Source organism: Aedes aegypti, chromosome 1 (assembly GCF_002204515.2).
Source record: "Aedes aegypti strain LVP_AGWG chromosome 1, AaegL5.0 Primary Assembly, whole genome shotgun sequence".
In the NCBI taxonomy this organism is placed as follows: Eukaryota; Metazoa; Arthropoda; class Insecta; order Diptera; family Culicidae; genus Aedes; species Aedes aegypti.
In genome coordinates, this window is record NC_035107.1 from 142,399,378 (window position 1) to 142,417,815 (window position 18,438).

Sequence of the window (18,438 nt, forward strand, 5' to 3'; positions counted from 1 at the left end):
CCTCAAATTTTTAGGAGCACAAGACTTGAGAACCAAACAGCGCTCCGCGTTGAAAATTTATCCCCTTGGTCACCACCTGCATGCAAGTAATTTGATTGATTTTCAACGCGAACTGTTGAAAACTGTGCACTTGAAAATTCAACGTTTGGCTTCGTTTTATAATCACCCTAAGCTGAACATAGAAAATGGATGGCTAACAAGTTATTATGTGAATTTCTTATGGAAAATAAAACCACTTTGATTATGACTGACTGTAAACGCTATATTTATTTATTCATTATGTCCATGTCAGCATCTGCTTAGTAATACTGACGGTATGAGTATATAATATTGGTAACATGTTGGAATATTTTCTGACATCCATATTGTACACTTCCATGAATTTTGCGTTATCCACTGTTATTGTTAGTCTGAGAACGGTTTCTTCTTTTTTGGTATTTGATAACGTTTACTGCATGTCCATTATCGCAAAACAGAAGATTGCGGTAACACCTCACGGCCAATATCAATACACTGATTTTTAGATTTTAGCTCTTCACGCATTTCATGTTCCAGTTGTGCTATTGCATATGCGACCTACGTTATATGTATACAAAAGAAAATACAATATCGAAAACAACTTATCCTATAACAGACTGTTGAGATTTCGTGGATATTTACAATTTCGGTGAGCGGTAATTGGCGGTAGGATAATTAGTAACTATTGCTATTTCCGCTGTCCCGTTTGCCCCAAGACGATGATAGTTTGTTCCATTTCTCCGATCGTTTTCCCCACAGTCCTTTCAGGTTGTTCCATCCGGGTTCGCGTTTACCCCATGAACCTAAAATGAAAAATGTGTAATATAATTAACACATACTTATGGTGGGTTAATTTACCTATTTTTCAACTACTAAAGTTATAATAGCTTATTTCAATCAAATGCATTTCAGAATAAAGTTATCAATCTATTATGCCATCCAAGCAAAGCACATCATATCGAGTTATAACTTTTGACCAATTTACCTCTGAATTTGTTCCACTGCGCCGGTCCAGCATTTACTCGCTTTCCCCATCCGCCGTTGATCTTGTTCCAGGCTCGTTTTTCCACCGGATATTCTTCATCGGACCCATCATACTGAGTGTCCAACTGTGCCAGTCGTTGGTTGATCAGCCCCTTTATCAGATACTTATTCAGTTTATCCAGCTCATTCTCGGCGTTGCCATAATCTGCCGTATCATCGTTTCTTCCTGTGTATCCGTAATAGTCGGCGTTAGGGTCCGGTTGCTCGCTAGTTGGTGTTCGCTTTCCCCATCCGCCCTGCAGGTTCTTCCACGTTCGTTTCTGAGGGCTGTGCGAATGCGTTGACTCGTCGGCGTGCTCCATCTGATGCTGCTCCAAGGAAGCACTTTCAGTCTGGATGTTGCTAACTAGAGAGCACAGAACGAGCAACAGTAGTAACTTTCCAAAATTCGTCCATAGAATTAGGTGCTGGTTGATCATATTAATCGATGCAAATCTATAAAACAGAAAAATGAAAAATGATTTTCGGTAAGTTTGATAACACAGATCCGAAGTCGAAGTTATCTAATATCATGTGTGTAATGCCTTTGAGACGACTATTGATCAGTGCCTGCTGATTTCCATGGATCTTTCAGCAGAAATCAGATCAATATACACCCGATTCTGTTTTTGCACGGGGGATGCGTACCGTGCAAAAAAAGTTATCAGTTCAAAATTTCAAAAACCGTGCAAAAAAAGTAACACCATTTCTCGACGTTTCATGCAAAAAAAGGTTTCGGCGGAAAAAAATGTATGGAAACTTTTTTTGCACGGCCGTGTAAAAAAAATCCGTGCAAAAATAGAATCGGGTGTATACTGATTCGTTGGATATCATACAGCACGTAGCAGTTGAACTGGTGAGTTTATAACGGATACTTTCGTAGTGATCACCAGGAGGTCCGGTACAGACTCGGTGAACGGACACAGAGTGCAAGGCAAACTCGTGAACGAATGTGGAAGACGAAGTAGTTCCAGAACGAACAGAAACCTAAAGCGGTTGGAAAGCACTATAAGCTTATGTGCTTAAGAGTAGCAAGCGCATACCACACGGGTTTCAAAGAGGAGATTCAAAGGAAAGATGCTAATCGGGCTCATCATCAAGGAAGATTCATTTATTTAGTTAACATCTAAACAGATAACACTGAATCAGCCATTTCACGCCACAATACTCGGTTCGTGGCGGCATCTCTCCATCTTCGGTTCTGCCCCACGCTCACCAAATTGCTGTTCACTTGATCCGCCCACCTTGCACGCTGCGCTCCACGCCTTATTGTACCAACCGGATCCGAAGCGAACATCATATTTGCAGGGTTGCTGTCCGGCATTCTTGCAACATGCCTTGCCAATCGTATCCTTCCAGCTTTGTCCACCTTCTGGATACTGGGTTCGCCGTAGAGTTGGGCGAGCTCGTGGTTCATCCTTCGCCGCCACACACCGTTTTCCTGCACACCGCCAAAGATCGTCCTAAGCACCCGGCGTTCGAAGACTCCAAGTGCTTGCAGGTCCTCCTCGAGCATCGTCCACATTTCATGCCCGTTGAGGACTACCGGTCTTATGAACGTTTTGTACATGGTGCTTTTGGTGCAGGCCCATAGCAGGCCCGACTTCCACTGATAATGCGCCTCCGTATTTCACGGCTAACGTTATTATCAGCCGTCAGCATGGATCCAAGGTAGACGAACTCATCGACCACCTTAAAAGTATCCCCGTCTATCGTAACATTGCTTCCTAGGCGAGCCCTGTCGCGCTCGGCTCCACCTACTAGCATGTACTTTGTCTTGAACGCATTCACCACCAGTTCAACTTTTGCTGCCTCTCCTTTCAGGCGGTTGTACAGGCCTGCCACCTTTACAAATGTTCGGCCGACAATGTCCATATAATCAGCGAAGCAAATAAATTGACTGGATCTCGTGAAAAACGTAGCACGGCTCTCCGCATAACACCTTCTAGCGCAATGCTAAACAATAGGATGTAAGTGTTTGGTTTGTTGATTGATAGTGTTGAGGAGATTTTGTATTTTTGTTTATCCGTTATATGATAAGAAATGTTCTTCGTAGTTGTGTAGATTTTTCCCCAGTAGCACTAGGCATACAACTAGGGCAAAAGTATGTCAGCTAACCGTAACCATGAAGGCTACCATCCACTGAGCTCCCAAAACCTACCACCAGATTTCTGGTAGCATAGCGTTCGGGCGGTCATGAGGGATGGCGAAATGGGGGCAATCGTAGAAAACCCGAATGGAAAAGGGTAATGACCGACGACCTAGGTCAAGAGCCTCTTTGGTAAAAGGTATATGACTGATCGTTCATTTTCCTGGATACCTTCAGCTGTCACTAAAGTTAAGTAAAAATTTAGAAAATGAAAGTAGTGTGAACAAAAGTGGACACCAGATAACTGCCAAAGCCCGCCGTTTTTGGTATAGAACCACGAAGTTATTTCACCCTCCTATGCCGTTATAGAGTCCTATTCCGGGTACTTTCCGGCATCGTCATTAGCCGAAGACCGATCCGTCACCATATCGGTAGCCTAGGACGCGTAGGAGGGAAGGAAGTGACGCAAGGGAGAAGATAGAAGGAAGTAGCCTAATAAACCTGTGAAAAAAATAAAGTAGGAGGTTTAAATATTGAAATGATTGGGTTTCCTAAATTTCTAGTGCGTAGACTTAGGTGGGCGTGTTGACCCTGAGGCAGTTGAGTCGAGGAGTCTCTAAGACGCTCCTGATTGGCTGACCGAAACTTACAAGGCACAATAGTCCATCACATCTGATAAGATGTTAAATTATTAAGTCTCGAGAGATAGCTCTATGCAGTGGATACTATCGTATGCCAGCTTGAAATATATGAAAAAGTGATGCGTTGGGACCTGGTATTCACGACATTTTTTGGAGGATTTGCCGTACAGTGGTGGTCCTTTGTCAATCGGCCGGCTTGATAACTTCGAACTCGTTTACTACAGGAAGATTGTAGGCCGCATTTTGAATGGTGATCGCACGAAAGTTCTCACAATCTAATTTGTCGCCCTTGTAGATGGGACATATTCCTTCAACTCTGTTTCCCAGATTGTGCCTATCAGCCGGTGCAGAAAAATGACCAGCCTCTTCGAGCCCATCTTTATGAGTTCAGCTCCGTTACCATCCTTACCAGCAGCTTTATTGTTCATGAGCTGATGAATGGCTGTTCTAACCTCCATAATTACCTGTGCTCTCAGGGCTATTCAGGTGTTCGTCGAAGTGCTGCTTCTACTTTTCGAACACCTCACGCCGTCCGCCAAGATGCTCTCATCCTTATCCCTGTACATCTCAGCTCGCGACACGAAGCCGTTGCGGGATGCGTTGAGCTTCTGATAGAACGTGCCTGTTTCTTGAGACCGACACAGCTGTTCTATATCCTCCAAGCGGCATTTTTTTTTCCGAAAGAGGCAGGTCTCCTGTTGCCATTTCCGTCTATAATGTTCCCTTGCTCCAGCATGACCGCCCGCGCTGCATTCTTCTCCTCAAAAATCTACCTACATTCCTCGTCGAACCAATCGTTCCGTCGACTCCGCCCTACGTACCCGACGTTGTGTCGATGCACTGATATATAACTTATTAAATTGAGGCTCATATCACTTACCAAGGTGAATCGTGTAGCTTTTGAACCTTACCACTAAAAAAACTTCTTTCTGTGGAAACCATGAAGATGTAAATGTGATCTCAGTGTCTAGTAGCAATGGACGTCACATCAACATTGCTTCCCTTCCTCTATGACCGATGAGGACGTGGCCGGCGCCATTATTGACATTACTAAGTTTGGAGTTCTCAAAATTGTAGATTGAAGATTGCATGCTACTCCCAAGCTGCATCTGTTGGTTCCCTGTACAATTTTGATTATTCCTGTCGATCACGGACCAGCAACTTCGAATTGTACGGTCATCAATGCTTATGCTATGCTAATCATGTTACTTGGATAGGCTTTGTAGCTGCTCTTACTCAGTTTTTTCTCAGCTTTCTGATACTGATCTCAAAATTCGAAAAAGCAGTGCGCTAATGGTGAAAAAACAGATTTTCTGACGAAATTCAAGGTGGCGGCCAAATTCAAAATTGTCGTCATTTTTTTTAACTTCAAATGAAAGCTATATCCTGCTTCTACATGATTCCATTAAGTTTTCTATGTGTTCCAAGTGAAATATGACACAGCACATATCATGTAAAGAAATACCTAAGATTTATCAAATAATCGTTTTTTCGTAAACTGTTTAGCTAGCTGGCTTATGATGGATCCACCAATTTGAGTAAACCTAAACGAGGGTAGTCGATCATTGGCCCACACTAGCGATCATTGGCATACATTTGGAATTCTGACGATGTGTGCCGATGGGGACGTGGCTTCAGCAAGAATTGCTCATTATGCAACAAGACCTGTGCAGTAGCACAAAGAACAGACAAAATTTCATTTCATGTAAAGATTCGAATCAACCACCAGCACCGTCAACGCAGACAGGCCGACATACACGGAGCAAACAGAAAACCCATATTTGAGTAATTTTAAACTTACTTTTGAGTTATTTTTCTCTCCCTATTTCATTCACTCCTTCTATGAGCCTCTGTACGCGCCATAAATTCTTTTGTTCTTTTGACTTATGCTGTGCGCCGTGTGTTGGGGCTGTCTCGCTCTCTCACACGGGCAACTTGAAAACAGGACGCACAGTAAAAGTCAAACGTTTTATGGCATGCATAGGCTCATTGTTGCCAGAGAGCGAAGAGCAAAACAACCCAAAAACCGAACCTTTGTGCGTTACCTCAAATTTGAGTAAGTGGTTTAGTACTGGAAGTTGAGTTATTTGATCTGCCGGTTGAATGTAAAGAACTTAGTTAGTACGTATTTATTTGCATGGCTGCAAATGAACACAACTTCTACTCCTACTACTCAAAATTAGATTAACTTACGAACCCCTGGAATTGAGTGGAATGAACTCACTTTTGAGTACTTCATTTTCTCCGTGTACAAACTCGTTTCGACAACACGATGTCACTTGTGATCGTCAAAATGCATTAGCCCACAAAGCAACGCTAGCGACAAGTGGCAACTTTTGATATCGCCACCAGCGCCAAAGTGTAAAATGAACAGTATAATGCTTTACACATGCTGGCGAGAAAAGATGAACGTCTGTTCTCTGTGGCAGTAGTGTGAAACGAATAAAATCGATGCGAGCGCCTTTAGTTGTGAGGTTTGAAACCGAGAGAATTTGAAATTATCGTTGAATGAGTGGTCGATATTAATTTACTCAGTGTTATGTCTGTTTGTCTGTGGTATCCCAAGCAACCAATAGTTCGGATTGTACTTAAGCAGTGAACTCTAAAGATCACTTCAAGTATAAATGTAGTTTCAGTGAAACTTTTTCGCTGGTTAAGAGAACACAATATCAACGGAACTTGATTCTCGAAAGAGTAACTCGTGAACTTGTCAACAACTAGAAAGTTCAGAACAAGGCAACTTAAACGGTCTTTTTGTAAACCGTGAAGTTTGGTTAAATGGCCCTGTTATCCGAACTTTTGGTTGCTTGGGAATATTATTGAACTTTAGCAAAGACATACATTTGCTTAAAACATTGTCACAAACACGGATGTTGCAATTTATTTTCTTTCACTTTGTCTATTACAGTTTTTGCTGGAGAAAGTCACTCTTTATGTTTTATCTAGAGCAAGTGGAAAAGAAAATACTTTACTGGTAATATCCCGAGCAAAGTCCTGCATCAGAATTAAAGCAAATTTTGGACATTATTTGTAGTGTCAAGTGGATATTACAATTTGATTTAATTTTATCTTTGTTATATTCGTTATTGTATTTTATTTTCGTTCTGCTGTTAATTAACATTATTATAATACTTTAGTTTATGAGCAATCAGAATGATATTATTTATACCAGTACGAAAATTATTTTGATGCTAAACAAACTCAATGAGTTTCAAATATATTCAAATCTATAACTCAAATAGTTTAAAAAGGCCAAATACAGCAACAAGCTGAGTCGCCATGAAATATTATAACTTACGACATCTCAAGCTTTGCTCGGGTTGAATGTGTAGGGGAACAACTTCAACGAATAGCCAATCGATATGCAAACAAAACTCTTGAACTTTTGACGAGGACTGCCCCCTTGTCGTTGGAAAGAAATTCTCACGTCTTATCCTTTAACAGACCGCCCTGGGACGAGTCTTTCATCGTTGATCATGACGTCTGCAACGTGAAGCATCGGTATTATTGGCTCCAAGTGGATCTCTTACGAGGCTCCCCTGCCTAGCGTGTAACCAAGTTAATTGACTTCCGATGCAATCATGGTTTTGTCACTACATTGTGGCTTGGTATAAATTAGCATGTTTGATGAAACATAATCCTAAAAAGAATCAATATGACTAAACCGATAGGTCAAAGTTTTGCTGCAATGTTTTCTCTAAAGGCTTCTTACTTTTTACGAAAAGCAAGACAAATCGATATACAATTAGAAACTTGTTTGATCGGGAATTTTCAAAATATAAAAAAATGCCGAAAAGGCTCTCTTAGTTTAGCAGTTGATTTTTTATGAATCTGTGAAGAATCTGTAGAAAATCCAAATGCAAATTTCGTCTACTATTTCTCACACCCCAGTTTGCAACAGCAAATATAAAGCAAACAATTTGAATTTCTGCACTCGGTGTCCACACAAATTGTGAGCTATTCGGAAGGCGAAATCGTTTTATTGCTATTTATTTCTATGCCACCACCACCCAGATTGAATTTCTTTCCGATTTCGTACTGACATTATCGCCGCAAATTTCATGCATATTGAATCGGTGAGCAACCAGCAGCTGTTCAAACATGCATCAGTAATTAGGAAATTCATTACTCAACCGCGTCCCGTGTTGAATGGTCCGTAAGATGGACAGTTTTGGCGCGATTAAGGTGTTAAGCGGTAATTATGTGTTTGGAATTAAATCTCATGGTTGGAAATTTTATTACGGTTTAGATTAAATTCCAAAGTTCTATGTTAGTGGTAGTCTTTTGGATTTAAATAGTCTTATATTTAATCTCCACGGGGTGACTGATACCTAACAATCCCAACTGATTACTTTTAACTTTAACTGCTCGTCACAAATTCAAGGATTTATTTTTTACTTCTTAACTGGGACAGAGCCAGCTTCTTAGCTTAGCATTGTCTGCACAGATTTTCCCTTATTGATTTTTAGTACATCCTTAAGACATTCTCTAACCATTTCCTAATGTGAATCATCCAAAAATGTCAAGGGATTAGGAATTCTTTTTGATGATTTTCGAGAGTTTTATTTAAAAAATCTTGAAAGATTTTATTCCAAAAATCTTTTAAAATATTTACATAGATAGGTTTTATAAAAGTCTATAGTTCTATAGTTCATCCTATAGCATGCACTTTACAAGACATTAATTCAAGAATGTTTCAAGGAAATTTCTTCCAAAGTTGTGAACAATTGCTTCAGAACATATGCATTTCTAGATATTTGAAACAAACTCACCAAACCCTTTCTTCTAATTCCCTCAGCAAATCATCGCTCGTCTCTCACACGCGTGGAAGACTGGTTGTTTCTAACTGATGCAAAGCACTAGCGACTCCACCATCTTTTCGCTGCTATGCAATCAAAACGCAAAAATTTAATAAATTTACCACGTAGGGTAGCTGTACCAATAGTGGAGGTACTAAGCACGACTGAATCTCATTTAACCGCCTAAATTCAAGAAGCGCAATTATTGTACATGTTAATGTTGTGACGGGAAGAAACGACCATTGGCTTAATGAGAAAAATGATTTCATCGCAGTAATCCACGGCATGTCAGAGAAAAATAATACCTCCACTATTGGTACACTGTTCCTTTAGTTGCGGTATATTTTTAATTTGCGTTCCTATAGTTGTGGGACCCTCACTGTAGGAACACTTTACCGCAACTATTGGTACAAGTAAGAAACGTTTTAGCAATTTTAGTGATATTTCATCAGTTTTAAAGCAATTTGGACGCTCTTTTCAACTATTCCGTGTATCAAGAAGCCAATACGTCGATTGGCAGTGTCGGTTCTGTGGTTAATGTAATAAAATCTGTGAAAACGGCACTACCGCAACTATAGGAACACCCACAACTAAGGGATCACTTATCCTACAACGCGACGCGAAATAATACTCTTTTCACTAAATCCGGGTTCAGTTTCAGTATTCCAGTAGAATCACGAAAAATGAGTGTGAAAAAACACCTGCCAAAATGACACTCGCGATTGTCCGGACGAACCGGTCGAAGTAGAATCACAAAGTTAGCGAAAACACACTTTAATTACTTTATTCCACATGTGTTCTTATTAAATTTTTAATTGGCTTACCACCATTTTATTTTTCGCCGGCCAAAAAAAAATGGAACCGAAGTAAACGTGACAGAAAATTTGAAACGCAGACGCCCGCGCGCACGGCTTGCTGCGATCTCTCAGAAATTGCAAAAGTGTTAGATTCCTCAAAAAATACTGTGTACTGAATACCTAAGTAGGTACGAAGAAACTATTTCGATGGATCGCAAGCCACGAAGGAAGCGTCGGGCAGTTACTGTGCACCGTCAGCTGTGGATCAAAGTCAGGATCATTGATTCAAATCCAAACATCTCAGACATTCATTTAAGAAAATAAGTTCGGTGCTGCACGCAGTACCGTGCGATGGATTCGTCTTTGGATATTGAAGCCTACGATCATATCATGTCTGCAGACAACCTAATAGGCAACAAAATAAGAGCAATGTGGCTAGATTCCGTACCATGAAGCTGTTTGATCGAGTGTTGACGGAATTTAAGGGTTCAGCCCAATTTAAAGATTTTAGGCTATTATGAAGTGGAAGCTAAGAGCGAATGAAAGTATCGCCAAAACATCGACGAACTGTAAACTAAACAGGATGAACTCGTCAAAAAATAATGCAAAATTAATAAACAGTAAGTCCGACAATTTATTGTAAATTATTTTAAAAGGAGATGAATATTTTTTTTATTATTTTTCCTTTGAAGCTTGAATGTAATGCAACATTTGAGTAAAAACAGAATTTAGTTTTGTTGAATTATACCCAAAATATTCCAATTTTAAATGGGCAACACCTTATACAAAAACTATTTACAAACAAAAACTATTTACAAGAGAGGTGAATTCAATGGGTTGATCGATAGGAACAACCTTCTGTGAAAGCTTACATGTGCAAAATCCTATCTCACCTTAAGATCATTTTCCTGGTATTAAATTTCTTCAAGAAGATTATACAATAAAGCCAAACTTCGAACAATGAAGAGCACAAGTCTTGAGAACCAAACAGCGCTCCGCGTTGAAAATTTATCCGATTGATCACCACCAGCAAGCAATTTAATCGATTTTGGTTGCCAGATTGTCCAGACTCATGCACTTGAAAATTAAAACTTTGGCTTCGTTTTATAATCACCTTTTTTTCTTTTCGGAACATAAACCACTGCGACCAATATATGATCTATTGTAGTATATCCCGTGTCCTTTGTTTAGTGCATGCCATGTTACCTTATCACTATCGAGAAGTGATAAAGTATTCGGTTGTAATTCCTAACTTGTTCGCAGGAAAGGATTCTAATTGAAAGGTTCCGCTATTTATACCCTTCGAAGAGTGTGGTGGGTACACTCTCCACAGGCGCGCCCCTTTATCAGTCAAAATCGGATCCCTTGATAAAGTAAAGAAATTACATATTGTTCATGCATCAGAAGGCACGGTAAATGGCTGGGCATGGCGTACCATTGGTACCTCGCGTACCTGCAGGAATAAAATAGACCCCTTTGTGCGGTCCTTAGCCTCTTGCCCTGCCACTCCTATCCCTACCTCCTCGTGGTTTTGGCCGAAGTACGAGTAACCTTGGGGAAGATCGGGTAACCAACCCCGGTGGGAACTTTGGTCGTATGCTGACAGGGAAGGAGGGGTTTGCTTTTGCTTTTACTTCTGCAAACCTTGAGCGTCTGTACTCTATGTTAGGAGCGGCTCACAACAGCGTCTGTTCCCCATGTCTGGGGCGGCTGATCATCGTCCGAGTGCCAGAGAAGGACTCTAAGCTAAACTGCGCACTATGGTCCTCCGAACATTTAGGGGAAATGGTCCTCCGGAAATCTAGGGGGTTGATGTCAGGCCCTGCAAGCCAACCGTGAAAACACATCAGCACAGGAACGTCAACTAGAGAATACGGACCGGAACAATCGGCAAAGACCACAACGACGAAAATGGACTAGCGATTGGAAGCTCGGTACGTGGAACTGCAAATCTCTCAACTTCATCGGAAGCATTCACATACTCTCCGATGTACTGAAGATCCGCGGTTTCGACATCGTAGCGCTGCAGGAGGTGTGTTGGACTGGAGCAATGGTGCGAACGTTTAGAGCTAATCATACCATCTACCAGAGCTGCGGCAATACACATGAGCTGGGAACAGCTTCCATAGTGATGAGTGATATCCAAAGGCGCGTGATCGGATGGTGGTCGATCAACGAAAGAATGTGCAAGTTGAGGCTCAAAGGCCGGTTCTTCAACTTCAGTATCATCAACGTGCATAGCCCACACTCTGGAAGCACTGATGATGACAAGGACGCATTTTACGCGCAGCTCGATCGCGAGTACGACCGCTGCCCAAGCCACGACGTCAAGATCATCATAGGAGATTTGAACGCTCAGGTTGGCCAGGAGGAGGAGTTCAGACCGACGATTTGAAAGTTCAGCGCCCACCGGCTGACGAACGAGAACGGCCTGCGACTGATAGATTTTGCCGCCTCCAAGAATATGGCCATTCGTAGCACCTATTTCCAGCACAGCCTCCCGTATCGGTACACCTGGAGATCACCTCAGCAGACAGAATCGCAAATCGACTACGTTTTGATCGATGATCGGCAGTTCTCGGACATAACCGACGTCAGAACCTATCGTGGCGCTAACATTGACTCGACCACTACCTGCTGATGGTGAATCTGCACCCAAAACTATCCGTCATCAACGATGTACGGTACCGACGCCCGCCTCGATACAATCTAGCGCGACTGAAAACCGGATGTCGCAAATGCGTACGCGCAGCATCTTGAGGCCGCGTTACCGGATGAGGGTGAGCTCGACAGGGCCCCTCTTGAGGACTGCTGGAGGACAGTCAAAGCAGCCATTAACGACGCTGCCGAAAGCATTGTCGGATATGTGGAACCGAGTTCAAGAAACGATTGGTTCGACGAAGAGTGCCATGAGGTTTTAGAGGAGAAGAATGCAGCGCGGGCTGCAAAGCTGAAGCATGGTACGCGACAAAGCGTGGAGCGATACAGACTGAAGTGGAAACAGCAAACCCGCCTATTCTGGGACAAAAAGCGCCGCCTGGAAGAGGTGGAATGCCAAGAGATGGAGTTGCTGTACCGTTCTCAAGAAACGCGGAAGTTCTATCAGAAGCTCAACACATCCCGCAAAGGCTTCGTGCCGCGAGTTGAAATGTGCCGGGATAAGGATGGGAGCATCTTGACGGACGGACGCGAGGTGATCGAAAGGTGGAAGCAGCTCTACGATGAACATTTGAATGGGGCAGAGAACACAGGCACAGAAGGTCAGGACAGCGAAGGCAATGGCTACGTCAGCACAGCGGACAGTGGAAACCAACCAGCTCCCACGATGGGGGAAGTTAAGGATGCCATTCAACAACTCAAGAACAACAAGGCTGCTGGCAAGGATGGTATCGGAGCCGAACTCATCATCATCATCACTCCAGTTCGGTCGAGTCTCGGCGGGAACTACGACAGGGCAACGGACTTTCGGGCCTGTTGTTCAATATTGCGCTTGAAGGTGTCATGCGGAGAGCCGGACTTAAGAGTCGAGGCTCGATTTTCACGAAATCCGGACAATTTGTTTGCTTCGCGGATGACATGGATCTTATTGGGAGAAAATTTTAAACGGTGGCGGTGTTCACCTGCCTTAAACGCGAAGCAACAAGAGTCGGGCTAATGGTGAACGCGTCGAAAACAAAGTACATGCTGGTTGGTGGAACTGAGCGGGACAGGGCCCGCCATGGAAGCAGTGTTACGATAGACGGGGATACCTTCGAGGTGCTGGACGAGTTCGTCTACCTCGGATCCTTGTTGACGGGTTACAACAACGTTAGTCGGGAAATACGAAGGCGCATCATCAGCGGAAGTCGTGCCTACTATGGGCTCCAGAAGAAACTGCGGTCAAGAAAGGTTCACCTCCGCACCAAATGCACGATGTACAAAACGCTCATAAGACCGGTAGTTCTCTATGGGCATGAGACGTGGACTATGCTCGAGGAGGACTTGCAAGCTCTTGGGGTTTCCGAACGCCGAGTGCTAAGGATGATCTTCGGCGGCGTGCAGGAGAACGACGTGTGGCGGTGAAGGATGAACCACGAGCTCTTCCAACTCTACGGCGAACCCAGTATCGTGAAGGTAGCTAAAGCTGGAAGGATACGCTGGGCAGAGCATGTTGCAAGAATGTCGGACAACAATTCTGTAAAGATGGTGTTCGCTATGAATCCGGTCGGAACAAGAAAACATGGGGTGCAGCGAGCTAGGGATTGACCAGGTGCACCAGGACCTGAAGAGCGTGAGTCGCAGTCGAGTATGAAGAGAAGCGGCCATGAACCGAGTGAATTGGCGAAATATTGTTGGCGAGGTTTTATCAGGATAGGGTGCCGGTGCCATTAGTGGACTACCTTAGCTATAAAAAATAATAACAAAAAAAACAGAGATCTTTTGTCGTCACCAGAAAGATTTCAGCCTCTACTATATGGGAAAAATTGAATTGAAACGAGTGATAAAACTATTTTTTGACATAAAATCGCTTGAGCCACTATTGGTACACGTGTTCCAGTTGCGCTAGTGCTCCAGTAGTAGACGTTCGGGAATGATACAAGGCATTTCAAACAAAATGGTAAATTTTTACACAGGTTTAACATTTTTCCTTGGAACGGCAACTAACATCTTTCGAATGAAGCATAAATATCAACTCTTGAGCTTTTCTTCATTTTTGTACATCCATTTTAAGAACTGCTTCCACCCGTTGATCCACACTGGAACACGACAGCCACTACTGGTGCAAGGGAGCTATTTTTTGCATAAACCATATTATTTATTTGACTTTTTGATAATTTGAAATTTGGCAAATCGACTACACTAGAGACGATCTATCCACCAAAAATAGCACATGTTGTTTTTATCGAAAAACGTACGTTTTATTCCATAGTCCAATGTACTGGTACATTACAACCATTGGTACCGGTACCCTAATAGATGTAAAGCCAAATTAATAAATAATAATCATGCATCAGAATCCTAGTCCTCACTTCTTCAAACTAGAGAACAAAATAAATAAAAGATCAAGGAAACACATTGTTGAATTCGACTCAATTTTTTTCCTTGTCCCAAGATCATTCTCGGCCAACTGGGAAAACTTAGACTTGTCACTTTTAACAAGGTTCAAAATGTAATAAGGACTAATAAGCGTTTCTTTGATTTTTATAACATCCTGTTCTCTTCATTTGAAGCATTCAGGACTAGGATGCCCTTCACACTTAGATTAAATTACTGGGGTCGGTAAAATTTTACTGGGTTTTGGAACTACCGAAAAAGTCAGTAAAATGAAAACTGTCGCCACGCGTAATTGAAAAGCAAATTTCACCATGTTTTATTTTTTATCGATAAATGATATAAAAAGAAAGCTCTCTGCAAAATTTCAGTAAAAAAATCTCTGTTTTTTGATTTCTGACATTTTTTTTAGTTTACTGACTTTTTCGGTAGTTCCAAAACCCAGTTATTTTTACCGAACAGATTGAGTGTGTTAATATGCTTGCGTAAAGTTTTCTTACCAACTACCAAATGGTAGAGATATTAAAATTAACATTAAAATTAAAAAGGTCAGCGAGTGACCCAAACATTTTGATCGAAATTGAAAGCCAGCGGAAATGCATTTAAAGTTTTATTTTGGCGTCGAGCGTTCTTCAGTGCATTTTTTCATACAAAATGAGAAAAAGTCAAGCAAATGAGAACGAAGCCGCTTTTGTCAAATTGCTGCCCCTGCAGAGCACAATACATATCTCATCGGATAACTAGCCGGGTGGCATGATTTGCAACGCAAGCAAACATTGAATTTTGTTTGCCAGCTACTTTCGGAGGGAGAATATGCAAATTTCCCCATCGTCGTCACATACACTTCCTGGTTTAACAGACTGGTTGAGCGGACCTTTACCACCACCCACCACTTGGACTCCAGCATCGCAGATGAAGTTGCAGTGTAATACTTTGTGCTAATATAATAGATATGGCTCAATAGCATTACTCGCCAGTTTCGGTTATTATGTCACAAGCATTTCTTCATTAGATATGTTGAGCGGTCGCGTTGATGATTGTAACATATTCAATACTGCAAAAAAAAAACGAAAATAACGAAAGTTATAATGCGAGTAATTACGAAGAAGAATATAAATATGGGATAACCAGGAAATGGCCCACTTCTACTACTGTTGTGCAATGTAAAAGGGTCAACCACCAGTTGCCCAAAAAAGCCTCATTTGTAAAACCCTAATTTGCATAAATATTGTTGTTGCTCACCACTCGCACGCCCACTAAGTTGGTCCAATTTCAAAGTCTCAAGTGACGGCAAGATCTCAGTGCCGGATTAAAGTGAATGTCTTAGGTTGGTGTATTAATTGTCGCTATACTAGGGAGAACTATTTAAGGTGATTATAAAACGAAGCCAAAGTTTTAATTTTCAAGTGCACGGGTCTGGAGAATCTGACAACCGTTCGCGCTGAAAAACGATCAAATTGCTTACTTGCTGGTGGTGAACAATCGGATAAATTTTCAACGAGGAGCGCTGTTTGGTTCTCAAGACTTTGCTCTTCATAGTTCAAAGTGTGGCATTGTTCAATAATTATCTTAATGCATCATTATCTTAAGCTTTATGAGAGGCTAGAAACAGATTACAGAGGGATTCCGTTTTTTGCAACATGTTCTAAATTTTCAGTTGTCAAACACGGAACCGTGCCAGAATCTGGATCCATTTTCATGATTTTATTTTTCAATATTTGGTTCAGAAAACATTATTAGGATGATGTTACATCATCCTTATTAAATCACTAGTGGTCCCGGCAAACTTCGTATTGCAATCAAGTAGGCTGTTGGAAAACGTCAAGAAATCCCCCATAAAAAATGACGCCCTAGTCTACTCCCATTTACCCGATTATTCCGAAGACTTTCTCAAACTTTTTCCTCACACGAACACGTCGCATCCCTTATGGAGTATTACAGTGAAAAACTTGCGTTAATCCGTTGACCCGTTCGCAAGCCATTTCGTGACATACAAACACCACTCCATTTTTATTTATATAGAAGAAGAAGATATGATGACCAGACATCGGAACGGTCACTTCGAAACAGATTTCTTCAGCGCATGGTAATGCTGTGGATGTATCGACCCGTAGTGCTAAACATAATTTATGTTTCAGACACTTTTCAAAACTTGTTTATTGTTGACACTATTTTGAAAGCTTTATCTATACTATTTATATGTATGAGCCATGTTAAACCTGTAATCGCATAAGTGACCTTTATTCCGAAAAGTTTGCAAAAGAACAGACTTAACCATACACAAAAATCGATGAAATCCATGACTCCGTACCTGGCCCCGAAAACCCTAGCTACGCCACTGACCCCATCTATCTCTACTATAAAGTATGTTTCTAACAATATTTTTGTAAATTTATCTGATTTTTTATTAATTCAGAAATATTTTATATGAAAACAAGTTTTTAGCAATTTCTCATCGTAATAGGCTGTTTTTAATCATTTCAATCTGTCATAAAGCTACCTACTTTCCTGCACTGAGTTATGCAGTGCGGTAATAGTCATTACCCAACTGAAATCAGTTGCGTAATGAATATTACGAAACGCCTTTACATAACAATTTTCAGTAATTGTAAAATATTAATGAATGCATATCGATATGGTTTATGATATCCTCAAGTGGTCTTCTATGGAATTGCAAAAAATATTGTAAGCAACTCGTAGCAGAACTCGATTTTTACAGCACTCGTTGTAATTATCCAACTCGGCGAGCCTTGGATAAATGTACAGCTCGTGCTGTAAAAATCATTATTCTGCAACTTGTTGCGTAAACTACTAATTTACAACGAGTTGCAATACTCGATTTTTTCAGCACTCGTCGTATTAATCTAACTAGGCAAGTCTCGGTGCTTAAATAACTGTAAAATATATCTGAGATAATGCGAAAATCTAGGGCATCAAATAGAGAGCATTTAAAAATAGGCCTCTTTAGAAAAATACTACTTGTTTCTAAAAGTATTTTTTTGCAATTAATCAGCGTAATTGGCTGTTTTTCATCACGCCAATCTGTCATGAAACGGCCTACTTTCCTGCACTGAAGTATAAATTGCGGGAATAGTCATTACGCAATTGAAACCAGTGCTGTGATGTGTCATTACGCAACGCTTTTTCATTACGCAACTGTTTTGAGTTGCGTAATGGGTCATTACACAACATTTTTTCTAAAATTGTAAAAGGATGGTGAAAGCATTCCGATATAATTTCTGATACCCTCAAGTGGTCTTCTACAAAATTGCAAAAAAATGTTGTACGTAACTCGTTGCAAAACTCGATTTTTACAGCACTCGTCGTAATTATCCTACTCGGCAAGCCTCGTAGGATAAATTTACGACTCGTGCTGTAGAAATCATCATTCTGCAACTTGTTCCGTAAACTACTATTACAGTACTTAATAGAGAGCTTACCTAGCCAAAGTTGCCATTTTTGCATTCGTATACCGTGTGGCAGGTATGATTATACTTAATTCACAACGAATTTAAGGCTATTTCTATCACGAGACGGTCCTGAACCGACATATCTACTACATGGCTTTGCTTCATTGCTGTAAACATTACCACAAGTGGAACGAATGATTAGAAGTTACGAAAAGTACCTAGTTGAGTACATCAAAATTTTCAATCAAATTATTTACCAAGATATATTTTACTTTTAAGGTGAAACATCTTAGAGTTCAAATATAATCGTCGAAATGGCCGACTTATGTTCCAACTAGCGTTGGACACTAATCTAAAGAAAAAGTGATCCAATAAAGCAAACAAATTAAGATTAATTATTCTCTTATACCTACTCGGGTATTTACTTATTCATTTTCTTCAATCAAAACTAGTTGTCTAAAAATAGACATTTTATTTAGAGGCAATTTCTTCATTTGTGGTTTCTTGGGCATGTAAAGATATGTATGAGCATCAGTGAGCTGGCTGCCTTGTGTCCTAACAGTAACGACAATTACAACCGGAAAACTTCTCTGCATGAGCAAAGAAATCGTAACCTGCATGCAATTGGAT

General features: G+C 41.1%; 1 protein-coding gene across 2 annotated transcripts in view; it reads right to left on the reverse strand.

Annotated features, from left to right (window-relative positions):
- Positions 1–241: 241 nt before the first annotated feature.
- The window catches only part of LOC5575871 (allatostatins MIP), an 89,337-nt gene continuing 71,140 nt past the window's right edge, over positions 242–18,438 (reverse strand). Inside the window, exons 2-4 of one of the 2 annotated variants that reach the window (XM_021849172.1) lie at positions 1,004–1,497; positions 661–821; positions 242–576 (exon numbers count right to left, since the gene is read on the reverse strand). In XM_021849172.1, the coding sequence (XP_021704864.1) occupies positions 694–821; positions 1,004–1,481 (606 nt within the window). In that variant the 5' untranslated portion in view covers positions 1,482–1,497 and the 3' untranslated portion in view covers positions 242–576; positions 661–693. Of the gene's footprint in view, positions 822–1,003; positions 1,498–18,438 lie in introns of both variants that reach the window. The other variant, XM_001655823.2, reaches the window with a different exon arrangement.